Source organism: Protopterus annectens, chromosome 11.part0 (genome assembly GCF_019279795.1).
Source record: "Protopterus annectens isolate FY-2018-M chromosome 11.part0, PAN1.0, whole genome shotgun sequence".
NCBI classification, from domain to species: Eukaryota; Metazoa; Chordata; order Ceratodontiformes; family Protopteridae; genus Protopterus; species Protopterus annectens.
The window spans coordinates 237268546-237288335 of record NC_056745.1 but is presented as its reverse complement, the minus strand read 5'-3'; the positions used below and the strand labels follow the sequence as shown (position 1 = coordinate 237288335).

Sequence of the window (19790 nt, the reverse complement as noted above, 5' to 3'; positions counted from 1 at the left end):
TTATGCACAGCTATGGAAGCTGTAGTGGGTGAAGCCCCCTACATGGAAGCTCAGGGGGCAATACACTCTAGAAAGAAAACAGTTTAGGTGTTCCCTCTTTTCATCAGTTAAGCCCTTGCAAACAAGTCACAGCGCTACAGTATTATCTTACACAATATTAATAAGTATTAATAGATTTATTTACTGAATATGTCTTTCAGTTTTATTAATTAAAATCAGTATAACATCTTATTAGTCCTATTTATTTCACAGGAAATTGAATATTACGCCCTTTCACTTAGTCCAGAAGAGGATAGAAAGAAGAACTAATGGCTTGCCTTCTCATCTTTATAGATTTCATCCTTCACAGCCTAACCATGTATGCAAACTTCATTTAAATAGCTTCATTTAAACTCCTGCATTATCATGTTTCCTAATAACTATGATTTTAAAAGCACAAAAAGACCTCCATTCCAAATGTATAAGATACACTTTATATGTCTTATGGTCTAAACATTAAACATTACAATCGGTATTACAACTCAATGAACCTACTTTTACAGCAAAGGAAATCTAGGAATTTATCACATTACTGATAAAGTGAATAAAAAAAAGTCACTGAACACTTCCTACTGTAGATGTAAGGAGGTCTTTAGTAAACCTTCCTGGACATTAATTAACGGCTATTAAAAACAAAACAAACATCAAGTACACCACTATGATTAGACAACTAATGGACATTTGCAACAAATTCTGGAGAGATACAGATATTCCCGATCCTCAAATAGAGTTGTGTAAGGTACTATGGAATCTGCTAACTCGTAAAAAGAAAATGGTATCTCACTCCTACAAATTAATCTCAGCAATTAGATGCACGAAAGAGGCTATCCACTCTGATTTTTGGCTAAAACAAGACCCCTCGATTTCCTCCAATTCCATTGCCCAAGCCACTCAAAAATTTTCCAAAGCTATTCCTCTGTTAAAATTCAGATATACCCAACTTATGATTGTAAATAACGCATATTACACCCCTGCTTTAATAAACAAGATGTACAAGGAAGTCCCACCCTTTTGTCAATTCTGCCCTAGGACGGAAGCAGATATTATCCACATCTTTTGGAGTTGCAAATGCACTTACAGACTTTGGTGCGCCCTCAGAGTCAAATTAGAAAAAATGGGTTATGAAAAATCTACCCTTTCATGGCAATTTGCCCTTCTTCACATACCCCCGGTAGACATGGACATTAAGAACACTTATTTCCTAATAACAGCCTTTATGATGATAAAATACTATATCACCCTAAATTGGAAAGATAGATCAACCCTATCATGGGAAGGACTCAAACAGATAGTTGGGAAGCATTTTTCTGCTCATAAATACTTGTGGTATTCCATGAGGCTAAATCCATCACAGAGGGAAGCTTGGAAACTGGTATACGAAAATATATTAACGTAATCACACAGCACTAGATCCTCCGACCTGGGGGTTCTACATAGATGGGCTTTGTATATTTGTATATAGTTATTGTATGTAGAGGAATTTTTGTCTGTACATATCTTTTAGTCATGTTGTAGGATTTGATTTGTTATGTTATGACTAAAAATCAATAAAAAAAATTTAAAAAAAAAACAAAAAAAAATAAAACAAACATGACTCTCTCTTTTACAAATGATTTATACTGTAACAGTTTAACAAGTACATAGTAACTAGTATAGTGCTATTATATTAGGCTAATGGATAACTAAACATTTTTTCATTTTGATATATAACTCGCCAAGCCTATCTGTTGCTTCTCTAACATTTTTATTAGCTATGCAACATAACTACCACTGCTTGGAAATTTATGGAGTTTTTACACACCTTTTAACACTTTATATTTAACCAAAGATGATCTTATGTTCTATATACCAAAACCTTCATCATTTATATTTTTAGATGTCATAGCCATAATTTATTTTTGAAAAACTTTCAGATTGCGAAATTAATATCAAACTAAGGTCTTATGCATTAAATGTTCATGAAATCCTGTAAGGAAACCTTTTCATGCTATATGACCAACATATTATGCAAGATACATTGGAGTTGCTACTTATTTTAACAGTGAAATTATTATACAAATTACAGTCCTGACCTATGAAAAACTCGAGCAACATTTACAGTCTTGGAGTAACAGATGGTAACCTCATGACCATAAAGTGTCCATTACTAACATGTCTATTATAACTGAATTATTATATCCTTTATGTACATCTATGTCAGTTCCAAAATAAAAAAAGTAAAATAACTAAATGGCAGGATACTCTTTCTAACTTCTGCTGGATACTTACCACCCAAGAATAGAACTATTAAGGACAAAAATCATATTTTATGAGTAACGAATTGTATTTCTTGGCTGCTCAGGTTTATGCACTTTTCTATGACTTGCTGTCTACTTTCAGGTGCCTTGAAAGTCACATAGGGCCTGATTCCAAATGACTTGTTCTCAGTTTAAGTGACTTACTCCAGTGCAAGTCTGCCCTGATTTTGAATGACTTGTTCTCATTATAAGAGACTTACTTTGGTGTAAGGCCTACCTGTAAACAAGGCTTATAACAGAGGGCCAGATTCCAAAAGATTTGTGATCAGAGTAAGTCATTTACTTGGCGAGCAAGTCTCGAAGTAAGTGACTTATTCTGAAAGCACATCTTTTGGAATCTGGTCCATGAAGTGCATCTTATTGTTCAAAGCAGTAAACTAGTTCATTATCAGTCTAATTATTGGAAAATGCTTCATACTGTTAAGAAACATTATAATGACCCACCATGAATTACACAATGTTTATTATTTTGCTATTAACATTAAAATATCAGTGCTTCAAGAGACTAAGCTGGAATTGTTAAAAAAGTTTGCTTATATTATCTGAGGGCTATTAAAGGCTGTGCTTATGGCTTTCAATTGATTCAAGAATGTACCATTTCTTAAAGGAAAAGTAGTCTTTTAAATTTAGGTATGAATCATTTGCTAAATATATTCATAACAGAATTCATTTGGCCCCACACCATTCTGTTTTTATAAGGCAGTTATAAGGCAGTAATAGGTTCACAGGTGAGTACTAGGCTAATGGCCCTAGAGGCAACAGAAGCCTAGCCCAAGAATATTCCCAGTCATCCTGTTGCCAGATGTTAGTTTCCTGTGCCCCTATACATATACATATATACTTAAAATAGTTTCTAGTGTGTTGACTAAAGTATATCGATGTAAATAAGAAAACATGTGAAAGCCCTTTTGTGTTAGAACACTGTGTTAGAATACTTTTATCACACCTAACTGCATGATTAAGTGAAGGCTACATCTCTTCAAATGCATGTTTGTAGGGCACATATACACATTAAAGTTATACAGTCAAAGTGACCCATTCTTGAATTCTGCATCTTGGAGATATAAGACAGTGATTCTGACTACTATAACACTAAAAGGCCCAATTGTTTTGGGTCTCACTCAAGTTCTTCTCTAGATTACCCTGGAATTGATTATGTATATATTTTTCCTGTAACAGGAATAGTTGCCCTTCCATAATTTATTATCAAAGTGCCATGCGCTTTCTTCCTTCAAGATGAAAATATGAAATTGTTCCCCAACCAATCAGGTTTCATTTTTTCCCTTGCTAAGATTGGAAACTTTGATTTCAGTCCCTTTCAAATTCAGTCACACCTTTCAGCTCCTATTATGTTCAGTGGAAGAATGGGAAATATTGCTGTTGAATGATGGATGAATATCAAAGGAATTTAATTATTTTCTGTAGTGTTGAATATCTGAAGTCAGACAATGCTGCAATGCATCAATAATGCTCATCAAAATGACAAAAGTATGGACATCTTACATTGTCCTTAGGGGCACAAATATTAAACATTTATGAGAAGTGTTTGAATGACATTTTGTAGTGTTTATTAAATGTGTACAGCTGCACTTTCAAAGGCAAGTACAAATCATGTGCTCTTGGGATATGCATAATCAGTTTACTATTGTTTTCTATTCAAATAAACGAATAGTAATACCGAAGTAAAAAAAAAATAACGTTGACAATGTCGAACCAAATGCTCGATGAATTTGACTCGACATTGTTGTCAAAACCACCATGTGAAAGCCATATAGGAGCTGATGTAAATCAGACTCCTATATGACAAATAACATTTTTGCAGGAGGCAAGCCTCCCTGCACCCCCCCCACTTATATATTCTAACTCCGAGATTGCACTACAGTGGGGATGTGGATGAATTTCCACTCCCCACTGTACTGCGATCTCTGTGCAGATAGTTGACTTACACTTATGCAAATGCAGTAGTGCATTCACATAAGTGGAGTCAACTATCTGGTTCACAGATGTTTGTGAGTTCGACATTCTGATTTCCAGCAGATTGTAGCCGATAGAATGTCATTCGCACAAACGTATGTAAACCTGCATAATCTTCTTACTATTTACAGCACTGATTTATATTGTTTTAATGCAAAAAGTATGCAAATTTTGCATTTAATTTTTATTGAAGAGTACAGCATGGTGATTATTTCTTGAAGAGGAAATCCCATGCCATATCATCATAAAAACTTAACCCACAAAGCTCACCTAAATAGTTATATAAATTACTGTATTTCCATGTTACCTGTAGCAACATGAGAGTGTTATATCCTAGAAATACTAGTTGCCAATTATGAACTAGATAACCACAGCAAAGTCGTCCAAAGACAAAAAACAACGCTACCAAATCACTTGACGTCAGAAAAGCACAAAACACTTTGTCATAAGCTTTCATCCACTTTAATGATCGTGAACTTCATCAGAATGATCACCTACCCCTTCCAACTTCTTTTTATCACTTGTTGCATAGTCACGTTACAATTCAATTAACTTTTAAAATGACAACAGTAAAAAGTTAATACATAAAACATAAACCATATCTATGTATGTATTAATATACATGAATATGTATATATATATGTATGTATATATACATTAATAAACTTTTAAAAAAATTTTTGTCCCTTGTATAAAAATAAATATAAATTTTGTAGGGACTACATTAATTGTAAAAAACACTTCAAATTAATTAGATGATCATTCTGATGAAGTTCACGATCATTAAAGTGGATGAAAGCTTATGACAAAGTGTTTTGTGCTTTTCTGACGTCAAGCGATTTGGTAGCTTTGTTGTTAGTTGCCAATTATGTTTTGCAGGTGGAAGCCTTTACATTGAAAATTAGCATTTATCATAAGGCAGTCTTCAAAAGATAATGTAGGAAAGTAGCTGTTCTTCTAAAAAAGTTATTTTGAATACCCAGTATGACATGCTTGTATGTGTAGTCATAGAGAAAAACTTAATAGAGAGTGAAGGTAAGAGATATATAAAAAATATATAATTTTCATGATTTTTTTTTGCAAAATACATGCAACTCTAACATCAGGATTGTAAGTAGAAATGAAAAGAATTGTAAAATAAAGATGTCTAGAAACAGCAGAATTGCACTTTAAATTAACAGAAAAGCTTAAGATGCAAAGCATTTAATAATTTTAAGATACTGTTACTTCTGCACTCTTAGGTGATAAAATTTTTTGAAGAATATAGATCTGTAGTATGTAGTCAGACTCATCTAGTAAAAATATAAAGACACGGCCACAGCCTAAAATTGCATACATATGTATGGTTTAAGAACAGAAATCCCAAATGTTGTCATACTGTACTTGAATAACAAAGTACTATAACATTTTCATCTTAGCTTTGTGGACCTAAGCAGTTGGCATAGTTATTAGTTCAAGAATCAAGGACAAACCAAAAAACAAAGGAGGGCAAATGGCCAAAAATCAGGGTCACATTTTAAATATTGTTCTTGCATGCTTAGAAAGTTGCTATAACTGTAGGTTTTCCTTAGCAACTTGTTTTGTTTTTAAGAATATGAGGTTCAAAACTCCAATATCTGCCTTTATTTAGTGAGTACAATCATTGATGATTTTCTTAAAAATTACAAATTTTATGATGAGTAGACTATAAGTATTAAGGAAAATCATGAACATTCTACAAAATCAGGGAACGTTAAAATAGTTGTCAGAGGGACACTTACTCCATAAATACATGTTGTTGCTCTTTGTGAGACGCCTGCTTTAGCTAAACCTAATTAAAATTCCTGCAAGGTAACTATACTAAACACTACATTTCTACAATTTATAAATATCATACAGGCAATTCATATATATCATTTCAGATTCCTTCTGTGACAAAAGGTTAAGTATTAACCAACTTGTTAAAAGTTTAACCAAAAACTGGAAAGCTCTGAAATAAAGTTGGAGATGCTTTATTAAATATTACTTAATTTGGGTGATATTTTATCAATTATTTTGTAACAAAGTTTAAGAAAGTAAAATCATGTTAAACTGTATCAAACTTTTTGCTGTTTATTTTCCAAGAAGCATTCTAGTCTTGTAGATAAGATAGCTTTGGAATACATTCACATTAGCCAAAAATATATATTATTAAATATGGTAAATGTGCTGCTTACAATTTCTGATTGCCATATTTTATAAGAAAGTTTTTAATTTAGAGAAGATGATTAACTTATCTGGGAAAGATTTTTTGTAGATGTGCTACTATATGAATTTAAAATGTCTAATAATACTGTTTGATATTACTAACTAGATGTTACAGTTACACTGTTATTCCAGTATAACATATGTTAACTTAAAAAATCTAAAGTTAAAAATGTGATAAACTCATATACTTTATCACAAATTTCTAAACATATTTCATGGACTGTAGTAAGTTAACGTTTCATGGACTGTAGTAAGCTAACATGTTTGATGGACTGTAGTAAGTTAACATGTTTCATGGACTGTAGTAAGCTAACATGTTTCATGGACTGTAGTAAGCTAACATGTTTCATGGACTGTAGTAAGTTAACATGTTTCATGGACTGTAGTAAGTTAACATGTTTCATAGTAAGCTAACATGAGCTTACTACAGTAAGTTAACGTTTCATGGACTGTAGTAAGCTAACATGTTTGATGGACTGTAGTAAGTTAACATGTTTCATGGACTGTAGTAAGCTAACATGTTTCATGGACTGTAGTAAGCTAACATGTTTGATGGACTGTAGTAAGTTAACGTGTTTCATGGACTGTAGTAAGCTAACATGTTTCATGGACTGTAGTAAGCTAACATGTTTCATGGACTATAGTAAGTTAACATGTTTCATGGACTGTAGTAAGCTAACATGTTTGATGGACTGTAGTAAGTTAACATGTTTCATGGACTATAGTAAGTTAACATGTTTCATGGACTGTAGTAAGCTAACATGTTTGATGGACTGTAGTAAGTTAACATGTTTCATGGACTGTAGTAAGCTAACATGTTTCATGGACTATAGTAAGCTAGAATGTTTCATGGACTGTAGTAAGCTAACATATTTCATGGACTGTAGTAAGCTAACATTTTTCATGGACTGTAGTAAGCTAACATGTTTCATGGACTGTAGTAAGCTAACAAGTTTCAAGGACTGTAGTAAGCTAACATGTTTCATGGACTGTAGCAAGTTAACATGTTTCATGGACTGTAGTAAGCTAACATTTGATGGACTGTAGTAAGTTAACATGTTTCATGGACTGTAGTAAGCTAACATGTTTCATGGACTGTAGTAAGTTAACATGTTTTATGGACTGTAGTAAGCTAACATGTTTGATGGACTGTAGTAAGTTAACATGTTTCATGGACTGTAGTAAGTTAACATGTTTCATGGACTGTAGTAAGCTAACATGTTTCATGGACTGTAGTAAGTTAACATGTTTCATGGACTGTAGTAAGCTAACAAGTTTCATGGACTGTAGTAAGCTAACATGTTTCATGGACTGTAGTAAGTTAACATGTTTCATGAACTGTAGTAAGCTAACATGTTTCATGGACTGTAGTAAGCAAACATGTTTCATGGACTGTAGTAAGTTAACATATTTCATGGACTGTAGTAAGCTAACATGTTTGATGGACTGTAGTAAGTTAACATGTTTCATGGACTGCAGTAAGCTAACATGTTTCATGGACTGTAGTAAGCTAACATGTTTCAAAGACTGTAGCAAGTTAACATGTTTGATGGACTGTAGTAAGCTAACATGTTTGATGGACTGTAGTAAGTTAACATGTTTCATGGACTGTAGTAAGCTAACATGTTTCATGGACTATAGTAAGTTAACATGTTTCATGGACTGTATTAAGCTAACATGTTTCATGGACTGTAGTAAGTTAACATGTTTCATGGACTGTAGTAAGTTAACATGTTTCATGAACTGTAGTAAGCTAACATGTTTGATGGACTGTAGTAAGCCAACACGTTTATCATGCATGATGTGTTCCTTTTCTCTAATTTTTTCTCTTTCCTTCTGTTGTCTTTTTATTTAAAGATGAGTAAAACATATTTTCAAAAAGAAAGAAAATGACTACAGTGATCACTTCTCTTACATACTTGTCAGACTTTGAACATCACTCTCTTCCTGGAAATAACTGTGAATTTTAAAATAGTAAATTTGGTGGCACCTTTGAAATGTTTAATATTTTTCAGTTGCAAAATGGCAGATTGCCAGATCCAGACAGATGTGTGCCCCATCCTGGCCTCCAAGTTCTGATGTGTTACAGACTTCCTGCCTTTCCACATACATTATAAAAACAAATTTTCCAATATCAATGAATGATTCTATGGCTTCTGGCCATCAGTTTTTCACTAGTGTATATCTTCAAAACGTATACAGCTGAGATTCCTCAAATGTATATTAAGTTCTGTCCTAAGTAACATTGAATGACAGACAAACATGTAAATACACTTTATAATGGGTGAATAAATTACTGCAGAAAAAAATTGGGGTTGGTACTTGTACACACATACACACAGCCCTAATTATGGCCAGGTAACTGTGTAACTTCTATATAATTATACTAAGCTTACACAGCTTTGAATCTTTAGATAAAATATAATCTCATATTTCAGTGTAAGGATCTTCCTTTTTGTATAAAACCTTTGATGCATTTAGGTAGCAACAAGCTCTTAGATAGACATTAGGATACTGAAAGAAATGATGCAGGAAAGTGTCAAAGGCGTACCTCAGTCATAACTTTGTCTTGACATTTCTTCACATACTTGGAATCCGCTTTCACAATGGTCTGCAAAAATTTGAGATAATGCACATGTCGGCCATGGGTCTCTATACAATGTACGAAATGTTGTACCACCCTATCACTGATCTCATTGCACAGATGATAATTGTTCATGAAGATGTGTCTCATTGTTTCAGCTTCAAGAAGCTAAAAGGCAAAACCATCAAACGATTAGAACAGTGCAATGTGAAATAATCAGACATTCTTTACAGTGCCATGAAAATGCTGTAAAATATAACACACACATTCTGGTCATAAGATGACACTAAGATTAAGGCTGCCCCTTTGTAAACCATGCCATCTTGCCAACAGTCAACACAAACTGATCAGGATTTGATTACATATTAATATATTGGTAGTAAATAAATACATTTTTTATGAGAAGATGTTGATTTTATAATCTTGAGAAAGGAAGTACTTACACCAGGATGTAAGAACAGATTGAAATGCTTATGGAGTAGAATTTGATTTTGTGGATTCCCTGCACAGAAATTCTGGAGAAAAGTATGGGCTACCGTCATAATTTCATTCATCTTTTCATCGGTCTGAAAAAATATAATAATACAATGCAGTTAACTCCTGTTACTCTCACTACCTCCAAAATATCACAATTCAATATAATGTTCACCTCCTATGTGTATAGGGTATCTATTAATTTGCTACTTACAGTTTCATTCCTCTCACTGTCGCCATTTACAAACTGTGACATTTTATCAAACACTTTCAGAGAGACCCTTTTTCATATTATTCATACCAATCTATTTCTATTGAGCTTTCAAAATTGCTTGCCCATTTAAAATGAAACCTACCAGACTTCAATTGTATTTTCATACCAAATTTACAAAGTCAGGGGCTCAGGAGGCAGTGGTGCATCTGGATCAGAAGACTCCTGGTTCTGTCCCTATACCAGGAACCTGGATTTAAACTCCAGGACAGAAACGACAGTGGAACATAAGAAGGATGCTGTACATTTAAGATGCTATTCAGGGGATGAGACAATAAACGGGCATCTCAACTACCGATGCTAGGAGATAATTAAGTGGACAATGAAGAATCTACCCACTTTTTAAAATGGACATGGATTTTATTTTAATTAAAAGGATATCAATAACATACAACATAATAATAAAACAGCAATAAAAAATACATACTGCTATGCACACACCCCAGAAAAGATCATCCCTAAAAATAGGCCATCTTATCTTAACTCTATAAATGATTCTATAGGCGATTCTATAGTTACATCCTACTGATACCTCTAACCATCAAAGATTTCTTGGTGATATCTGCATTAATAATTTCAAAACCACGCTACATACAAGGTATTGCTTACCAAGGGAAAAAATAAAACTGTATTGATATCGGACTTCCCTCTAGTGCAGGGAAAGAGAGTAATTTCTGTTCATATATTTATTTATTGTGTCATAAATTTAATGTATTTCTAAATATGGCTCAGTCAAATCTAGAAAAGCGTTCCACTAGAGAGCGCGTTCCTGCTATGAACAATTTAAAACACAGTAACCAACCTCCGTGCAGGAACGCTGACTGCCTTACAAGCCAGTCACACACTAATGCGGTAAGCACTAGCAGCCCAGCCTCTTCGGCTCAAAAGAAAGTTAAGAAACACTGACTCCACACACTAATGCGGTAAGCACTAGCAGCCCAGCCTCGTCGGCTCAAAAGAAAGTTGAGAAACACTGACTGCACACTTCCAAACGGTTATGAAGCATTCAACTGCTTCAATGTAAATTCAGCAATGCGACACTCATAGCATCCAAACGCAGAATAAAAAACAATGGCTCCCTCTCTTTTTTAAAAACGGAACGTTCTTTATTCACTGTGATTTAACAACAGTTAGCGCTTTCACCCTCATAAGGGCTTCCTCAGACTGTACAATAAGTTTAGGTAGGAACAGCCTTTATATAGTCTACGTACTTAACTAGATAATTTGTAATTTACGTAGATGAAAAACATATGGTCTGAATGATCAGCAGTTGAACAGCAGTTAAACAGCTAGCGTCCTATTACAAATATCTGTAAAGGATCTAGTTAGTATTTCGTACACAGTTTATATATATATTTGTTACATTATTAGTATTGTACAGTTTCTAAACCAATCTGCCAATAGTAACATTTATTCTTCACAAATGATATGGCTTCCACATATCAATAGGTGGCGATAATCATTCATTAAAGTGCTTTTACCTTTAATTTATACTACAGTGAACGCAATTGTATATGGTGTATTCTATAAAATGTATATACAACATTATAAACTCACATAAAATTACCTTTAATTTATAAATAGACTTTTAAAAACATATAGAAAAAATAACAAATAAAAAATAGAAAATAAAAAATCATGTGACCTAATGATTATATGTATATATACACATTTCCACAAGCATATGGATTTTTATCAATAAATTGTTGTTTATACCTATTTATAAAACCTTAATAACTATTTGCTAAAACTATCTGCTAAAAACTGATTGTATGGTGCCTAGTATGTTATCAATTCATTAGTCATATTCATTAATGGTGGGATTTCAATTTTAAAAGGTGTTTCAGTGCTTCAGCCTTCTCTTTTTCAAAAAAGGTTGTAAGCTTATTTTATCATTTATGCCAGGGGGGTGATCTGACCTACACCTTATTATCCATTTAGTTTCTTGTTCTAGAGTATAATTTTCAATATCTCCTCCTCTTATAGTTCTCTTTATTGTTTGTATCACAAAAAAACTAAATGTATGTGTATTTCCTTTTATTTTATTGTGCTTGGCCAGTGCATTCTTCTCATCTCCTATTCTTATCGCATAAGTGTGTTCCCTGATGCGCTCTCTTAATTGTCGATTTGTCTTTCCTATATAGAAGGCTTCACAGGAGTAACACTGGGCCAAATATATGACGTTCTCTGACCTACAATTTGTCCCCGTTTGGAAGTTATATTCTTTACCTGTGACCGGTGATTTAAAAAATGTGTCCGTGTTTATAAATGAGCATTGTTTACAGCTCTTACAAGGAATGGTATTTGTTTTGTGTACAACATAATTATTATGGCCTTTGTGGCACAATGTCCTTTTTATATTAGATTTGTTCCTGTAACAAAATTTTGGTGTCCCTCCTACTAACCTACCTATGTCATCCTCTAGCTCTAATATGTGCCAATGTTTGCTAATGATGTCTCTCACATCTTTGATATCACTAGTGTAGAAGATTGTGACTGGAAGGCTATTAAATTCTTTTTTGTCATCACTGTCTTCTATATTTCCTCTATCCATGAAATATGGACGTGCTCTAGTATCCCTCATTCCATCTACTTCTTTTATTGTTTGTACTATATCTTCTTCTTTATATTCCCTATCTATAAACTTCTGTTTAAGCCCTATTAATTCTTCTTCATATCCTGGTAATGTGGGATTGAGCCTGGACGCTCTCATAATTTGTCCCTTTATTATATTATCAAAAATATGTTTGGGATGCATACTCCTCCTGTGTAGGAGGGTATTTCTATAACATTTTTTCCTATGTATAGATGTGTTCACTATCCCATTGTGAAGTTTTATAATATTAACATCTAAATAGGAAATATAATCTTTTGAATGATTCATGGTAAATTTCAGAAAACTACTGAGGTTATTAATTTCTATCAGAAATTCTGATAGAGTATCTTCACTACCTTTCCACACCAGGAAAAGATCATCTACGAATCTTTTATAAAATGTGACATGTTGTCTAAAGGTTTGTAGAGGGAATAAGCATTCGTTCTCCCATTCTGCCATGACTATGTTGGCGTAGCTATTTGCACAAGAAGTGCCCATAGCTACGCCATCATTTTGTATGTAAATCTCTTCTTCAAACACAAAGATGTTATTCTCCAATATAATTTCTAAAAATAATGTTAGTAGGTCAATGAATTGAGGGTCCATATCTGTATGTTTTTTTAAATAATTTTGAATACTTTCAACACCTTCAGAATTCGGTATCACAGTAAACAAGCTCTTTACGTCCAAAGTTACAAATATGTACTCAAATGTTTCACCTATTTTAGACAAATATCCATATAAGTCTAATAAGAATTGTTTACTGTCTTTTAAAATATTTATATTTTGTTCAATTACTGTTCTTAAATGGTGTTCCACAAAGAGTGAGAAAGGTTCGGTAAGCCATCCTTGTCCGGAGACAATGGGCCTCATGGGTGGATTATCAAGTCCTTTATGTACTTTGGGTAATCCTTTTAAAATTGGAAGAAGTGGATTGCTAATTTTTAGAAACTTAAAGAAATCTTTTTTTATGAGTTTACTTCTAAATAGATCATCAATTGTATCATAGACCCTAAATATTTTACTAATCACTTCATTAATGTCTGTTCTTAAATAACATCCGTCATTATCTAACATATTTTTCATATTACAGGAGTAATGTTCATAGTCCATAATCACTATGGGTCCTCCTTTGTCAGCAGGTACTATAATAATACTGCTGTCATTCTTTAACTCTTGTAATGCTTTTCTTTGCTTCCATGTTAAGTTATTCTTGTATTTCCTTGTGTTTCTATGTAGGCTGTGAGCATGCAAATCATTTTCTACTAACCTGGAGAAAGTTTCCAGCACCGGATGTAGTAAAGGGACATATGTACTAGGGGGTTTGAATTTATTAGTAACTCTGTCTTTATCTATTGATCCAAAGTCTAGTTTCAACTGTATATTTCTTATAAACATTTTTACATCTATAATAGTTTCAGTATTATCACTTATCTTGCTTGGTATGAATGATAAGCCTTTGTTTAAAATTTGCTCCTCACTAGGACTTAACTTCCTATGTGACATGTTCATGACTAAGGATTCGACTTCGTTGCCCACATCTTTTTCAATGTGGGTCCCGCCTGATTTGTTTCTCCTAATTTTCTTTTTTGTCTCCCTCTGCTTGATGAACGTGATCTCCCTCTGAGTTTGTAGGTTTGTATGGGGAAAGGGACCTCCCGTGTGTTAATGGAGGTATCTTTTTCTCTTCCATTCTCAATAGAGACTATTTTCTTCCTAAAAACTGACATCTGGCCATTCATTGTGTTTATGGTATTTACCATACCCATGACACTGGTACTTCCTCCATTATCATCACTCTTCCCCTTAGTGTGTAGTATGGTGGGGTACAAATTCACATTCTTATCCCTTTCAATTGAACTGTTATCATTCAAAATGTTTGTTGTCACAACTTCATCAATAACAGTTTCAACATCATCTAATGCTGTGCTAATATTCTCACTTTCAACATTTTTTCTTTTCACTGTATCAACATTTCTAACATTGGTTGTAATTACATCCATTTTATCATTAACTAAAGGTATTACATGTCTATCAGTCACAGCCGTCCTCGGCCAAGTGAAGACCTGTCCATTTCTGAAATCCGTTACATCCCTTTCAATCTTGGTCTTTTTTTGATTCAGTAATCTTTTTTCATACAGCATGACATTGTCCATTAGCCTGTCCAGCCCTATATTAGTTTTACAGTTTTTGTATTTTGATATAATGGCTGTATGTCTGTCATTAACCTTTTGTCTCAAAAGTTCCTCTTCTGGTTTATGAAACTCTATTAGGAGTTTCATATAATTAAAACTTAATTCCATATTTAACTTTTGCCATTTCAAAAGTAAATCAGGAAAAATTATCTAGTTAAGTACGTAGACTATATAAAGGCTGTTCCTACCTAAACTTATTGTACAGTCTGAGGAAGCCCTTATGAGGGTGAAAGCGCTAACTGTTGTTAAATCACAGTGAATAAAGAACGTTCCGTTTAAAAAAGAGAGGGAGCCATTGTTTTTTATTCTGCGTTTGGATGCTATGAGTGTCGCATTGCTGAATTTACATTGAAGCAGTTGAATGCTTCATAACCGTTTGGAAGTGTGCAGTCAGTGTTTCTCAACTTTCTTTTGAGCCGACGAGGCTGGGCTGCTAATGCTCACCGCATTAGTGTGTGGAGTCAGTGTTTCTTAACTTTCTTTTGAGCCGAAGAGGCTGGGCTGCTAGTGCTTACCGCATTAGTGTGTGACTGGCTTGTAAGGCAGTCAGCGTTTCTGCACGGAGGTTGGTTACTGTGTATTTCTAAATATCTTGACAACCAAGTATCACAGACAGAACTGCTTAGCCTCATATGAAAGCCCTCAGCTGAATGAACAAAGTGCAGCTTACAGTAGTGTGTAACTTGAGTGGTTGCTGCGATATTGTAAGTTGTTTACAAACCATTACAAACTTAATAGCTACTACATTTACTGTGGCTTATAAAATCTATTTTAAGACCTTGAAACTAAAAAATGCTACCACTACAAAACTTGTTTGTGCTGAAGAATTTGCCATTTATAATTGTTTAGTAACCCCTAGAGTTCGACAGATATGTACATTTGTTGAAAATGTGAGGATATAATTTGATTCTATCAAAAAACTTAAGCTCCGCCCATTGGAAGTTATGGTGCAGATTTCCAGAGCTCCATTAGAGGGAATGAGATAAAAACATAACAAAAGGAAAGGAAACATTAATATTACTAACAAATGAAAAGGGGTAAGAATACACAGAAAGATCCCTAACCCACCAATCACACAAAACATACCTCTATATACATGCATACATATATATATATATATATATATATATATATATATATTTACAACTAAAATTACCCGCACTCAAAAAATGAATTTTTAACTAAGAAATTAACTTCGTGACAATAACACCATTTAAAGAATAGTAAATCACACCAACAACTCGTGTAGTACTTTAGCTCTTTTCTCTTAGTTATTATCAAGACTTCTTCAGAAAGACATGTTTCATAACTGTGAGCAACCATTTTCACTTTGTTTAAATACATTAATTCTAGCTAGCAGTCCATTTAAATTAACAACAGTTCCTTTCCAATAGTAAATTGTGAACAGCCAGGGTGCTGTGTGCATTTTCATTAACATTACATAAGGTAAATTGGTCAGACAGTAATATCCTTGTGGTGCCGTGTGCATCCTAATAGGGATCGTGTGCAAAAGCACAAAAAAAAACATGGGGGAGCGGGAAGGATGAGAGTCATGCTGTGATAATTCCAATATTAACACCCAGATTTGTTCATCCCTGATGGGACAACCCAGAAATTAGGTATAGTTTCTTTGCGTAACTTATGAGTCCATGCCTCCAAAGGTAACTAAAGAAGGGCACGGACGAAGTTGGAGGAGTCAGGTACACAGTCCTATTATGCTTGGGTATCAGTGTGTGTGTGTGTGTGTGTGTGTGTGTGTGTGTGTGTGTGTGTGTGTGTGTGTGCATGTGTGTGTGTAGAGAAATGGGTGGGTATGCCATCCGAGGGGGGAGTGGGAGGAATGTGGTGTGGACTTGAGGGGGGTGCTGTTTGGGGGGCCGCCCAGGACAAGGAGTGTGGAGCCGGGATTTGATGGGTAGGAAAATATGTATAATACAGAGCCCCAGAAGTCTGGATCAGTGCAAATGGTACCACCCGTGGGCTGGTTCAGATGGTACCACCCCTTGAATGGCTGTGTGAAAAGTGAGACCGGGGGGTGTTGGTGGGCTTGGTGGGGGCTAGCCATGTGACTGGGAGTGTGTGTGTAAGGGGTGGGGGGGGGGGGCAAAAGTCAGAGAGAGAGAGGAAATGCATTATATTCACTTGCACAGTTGTAAATCCATAAACACATTAAATCCACTTGCACAATTCTTCAAACCATATCACATTTCAATCTTTATACCTTCTAAGCGCACATTTGATGTGCAGGCTTACGTTGAGTAAGGGAGAGAGGGAACACACTAAATCTGCTTGCACAAAATTGTGCTCACAATTATGAAACATGTCGTTCTGAAGAAGTCTTGATAATAAATAAGATGAAAGTGCTAAAGTACTACAAGAGTTGTTGGTGTGATTTACTATTCTTTGAATGTTGTTATTGTCATGAAGTTCATTTCTTAGTTTTATACATATATATATATATATATATATATATATATATATATATATATATATATATATATATTTATACACACACACCCATATATATATATATATATATATATATAGACAGAGAGAGAGAGAGTGAGAGAGAGAGATACACACACACACACACACACACAGGGTCTATATTAGATCAGCAAATGCTTAAACAAGCGAACGCTGATTGATCGACCTTATTTTAGTGAAAGTTAGAAATATCGAAGCAACAGAAACTCAATTTTTTTCCTAGGGAAAGGATTTGGTTGTCCGTTTCTGTTGCTTCGGTATTTTCAGTGCTGTGGTGGAAAGTTACGGGTCGGATTCAGGTAAGTGTGCGATTGTGTGGATGTGAGTGTTAGGGTGGGTTAGGTGAGTTAGGATTAGGGCTTGGGTTAGGTATGTGTGCGATTGTGTGGACATGAGGGTTAGGGCGGATTTAGGTGAGTTAAGGTTAGGGAGCGGGTCAGGTGAGTGTGCGATAGTGACGGACCTTAGGGATAGGGTTTGGGTTAAGGTAAGTGGATAGTTAGTGGTGTGTGCATAGTTTAGTGTAGGGTTAGGTGTCAGATTTTAGGTGTGTGTGTGTGGATTTCTGTTTGTTTGGTGTGCTTGTGCTGTGTGTATGTGTTTTGGATCAGCGATTTTTTTTCCAAGGAAAAAAAATCGCTGATCTGAGTTCGAGATTGTAAGCTTTCGCTTATATAAGGTCGATCAATCAGCGTTCGCTTTTTTAAGCATTCGCTGATCTAATATAGACCCCAGACACACACGTACACAAAACACACACACACACACAGATAAATACCATTACCTTAAAATAAGTTCAACTAAGTACATTCACTCACATGTTGGTTCAACTCAAGTTTGGAAAACTCCTCTTTCAGGAATTAGCTCTTTCTCCATTTTACTAAGATTAGAAAAAAAACACCTCTGAATCACATCACACTATCTGTTGATGTACAGTAAGGCATCTTTACTGACATTTAGATGCTTAGTCATGCCTGAAATTTTCCATGCCATGGCTTATGGGGATACTGATCACAGTGTAGAAGAAGAGAGAGAGAGTTGCATTCCAAATTAATGAAGAGGAACATTTTAGTGCCAATGCACAAGAAGTAAAAAAGGGTAAAATCACACCAGTGGGCATTAAGGAGGTATCAAACCCCTGTTATAATGTATGAAACAGGATGGAAGGAACAGATCAATAAAGTAGCTGAATGCAGACAATGTGCCACTACAAGCAAAATCTTAACAGGAACATCAGCAGCAAATAGGTACCAGAATGCAAAACTGAAGGCAAATTACAAGAAATTGTGTACAGACAAGATAAGGGGTCATGGCAGCAAAAGGGGAAATCACACCTACAGAACTGAGGTAGAAAGGAATTTACCAGAACAGGTTAACAGCTTCAAGTACTTGAGAGGGATGGATGAAGATCAGGGTAATCTGAATGAGGAGGTGAAAGGTAGAAGCAAAGGTGCTGCAACCATACTGCATAAATTAATAAGGGTAGTGTAAGACAGGCAAACTGAAGAAACTGAAGAGTATAGTCTCCAGAAATGGTGTGACCAATGTACCTGCATAGCTCAGAAACTGGAATTGTGAAAGCAGAGCAACCCAGTTTGAGTTCATGGAAAGCAAGTGCGTGAGACAGGCGGCAGGATTCATAATGTAGGACGGAAGAAGAAATGAACATATCAGAACTGAGCCAAAGTAGTCCTAAAACAGAGAGAAGATCACAGAAATCAGATTACGGTATTTCAGTCACATGTGCATGAAAGCAGAGGATGATTTGGTAGAGATAGATTGGGGGAGAGAAAAAAAAGGCAAGAGGAGAAGGGGACATTAGGCCAACAGATGAATGAACTCTGTGAGAGCAGCCTTGCAACAGTTGGGTATAACTGCCAAAGAAGTAGGGGTGTGTCACAGAACTGAAAAAGGGGTGGTGCCAGTTTACATACCACCCTAATCTTATGTAAAAATGGGGAAAACAGAAAATGTGATGATGACACCTACATTCCAAGTCCACAATTTTGAAATTTCTACTCCATATTTAAAAGTATCATAACTTGCCCCCCCCCCAACCTCCCAATCTTATAGATTACACAAAATCTAAACATGAAAGACAGTCATGAGTGACATCCAAACAGATTACTTGTTAATTATAATGTACATATACAATTTTTCTGTGTAACTAATCTGAACTACTAATTCAAATATAAAGAAAAGTTTAAAAACAAACCTGTGTGGTGGATCACCCATATAAATTAATTATACAACAAGAGAAAAGAAATTGCTTAATACTTATAAGAAGTCTCATTCTACAAACCTTAGGAGGTCCATAGGTTTATAGGTCCACACTTAGGCAAACTACAAAGAGTTTAAGGGAACTATTAGGAAGCTCAAAGCTATGTATGAATTTAAAAGAGCCACTAAAACCAAAAATAATTGTAAATCTTTAACTATGTGAGGAAGTTAAGAACTATCACCCAACAGTGTTCAAAGCTAGTCCACAATAATACTATACTATCTCACCCAATGTTAATAGCTAATATCCCAGCTAACAAATGTAGAGCAAATTTTACTCCACCCTCAGTTATAGCTATCTTAATGGTTCCACAATCCCAGCCATCCTCTTTAATTACTATATAACAAATTATCTCAGCCCTTTCAA

General features: G+C 34.7%; 1 protein-coding gene across 2 annotated transcripts in view; it reads right to left on the bottom strand.

Annotated features, from left to right (window-relative positions):
* The window catches only part of ITPR2 (inositol 1,4,5-trisphosphate receptor type 2), a 2416542-nt gene that overhangs the window by 1009205 nt on the left and 1387547 nt on the right, over nt 1-19790 (bottom strand). For both annotated transcript variants that reach the window (XM_044087657.1, XM_044087658.1), the window contains exons 29-30: nt 9564-9686; nt 9088-9288 (exon numbers count right to left, since the gene is read on the bottom strand). In XM_044087657.1, the coding sequence (XP_043943592.1) occupies nt 9088-9288; nt 9564-9686 (324 nt within the window). The remainder of the gene's footprint in view (nt 1-9087; nt 9289-9563; nt 9687-19790) is intronic.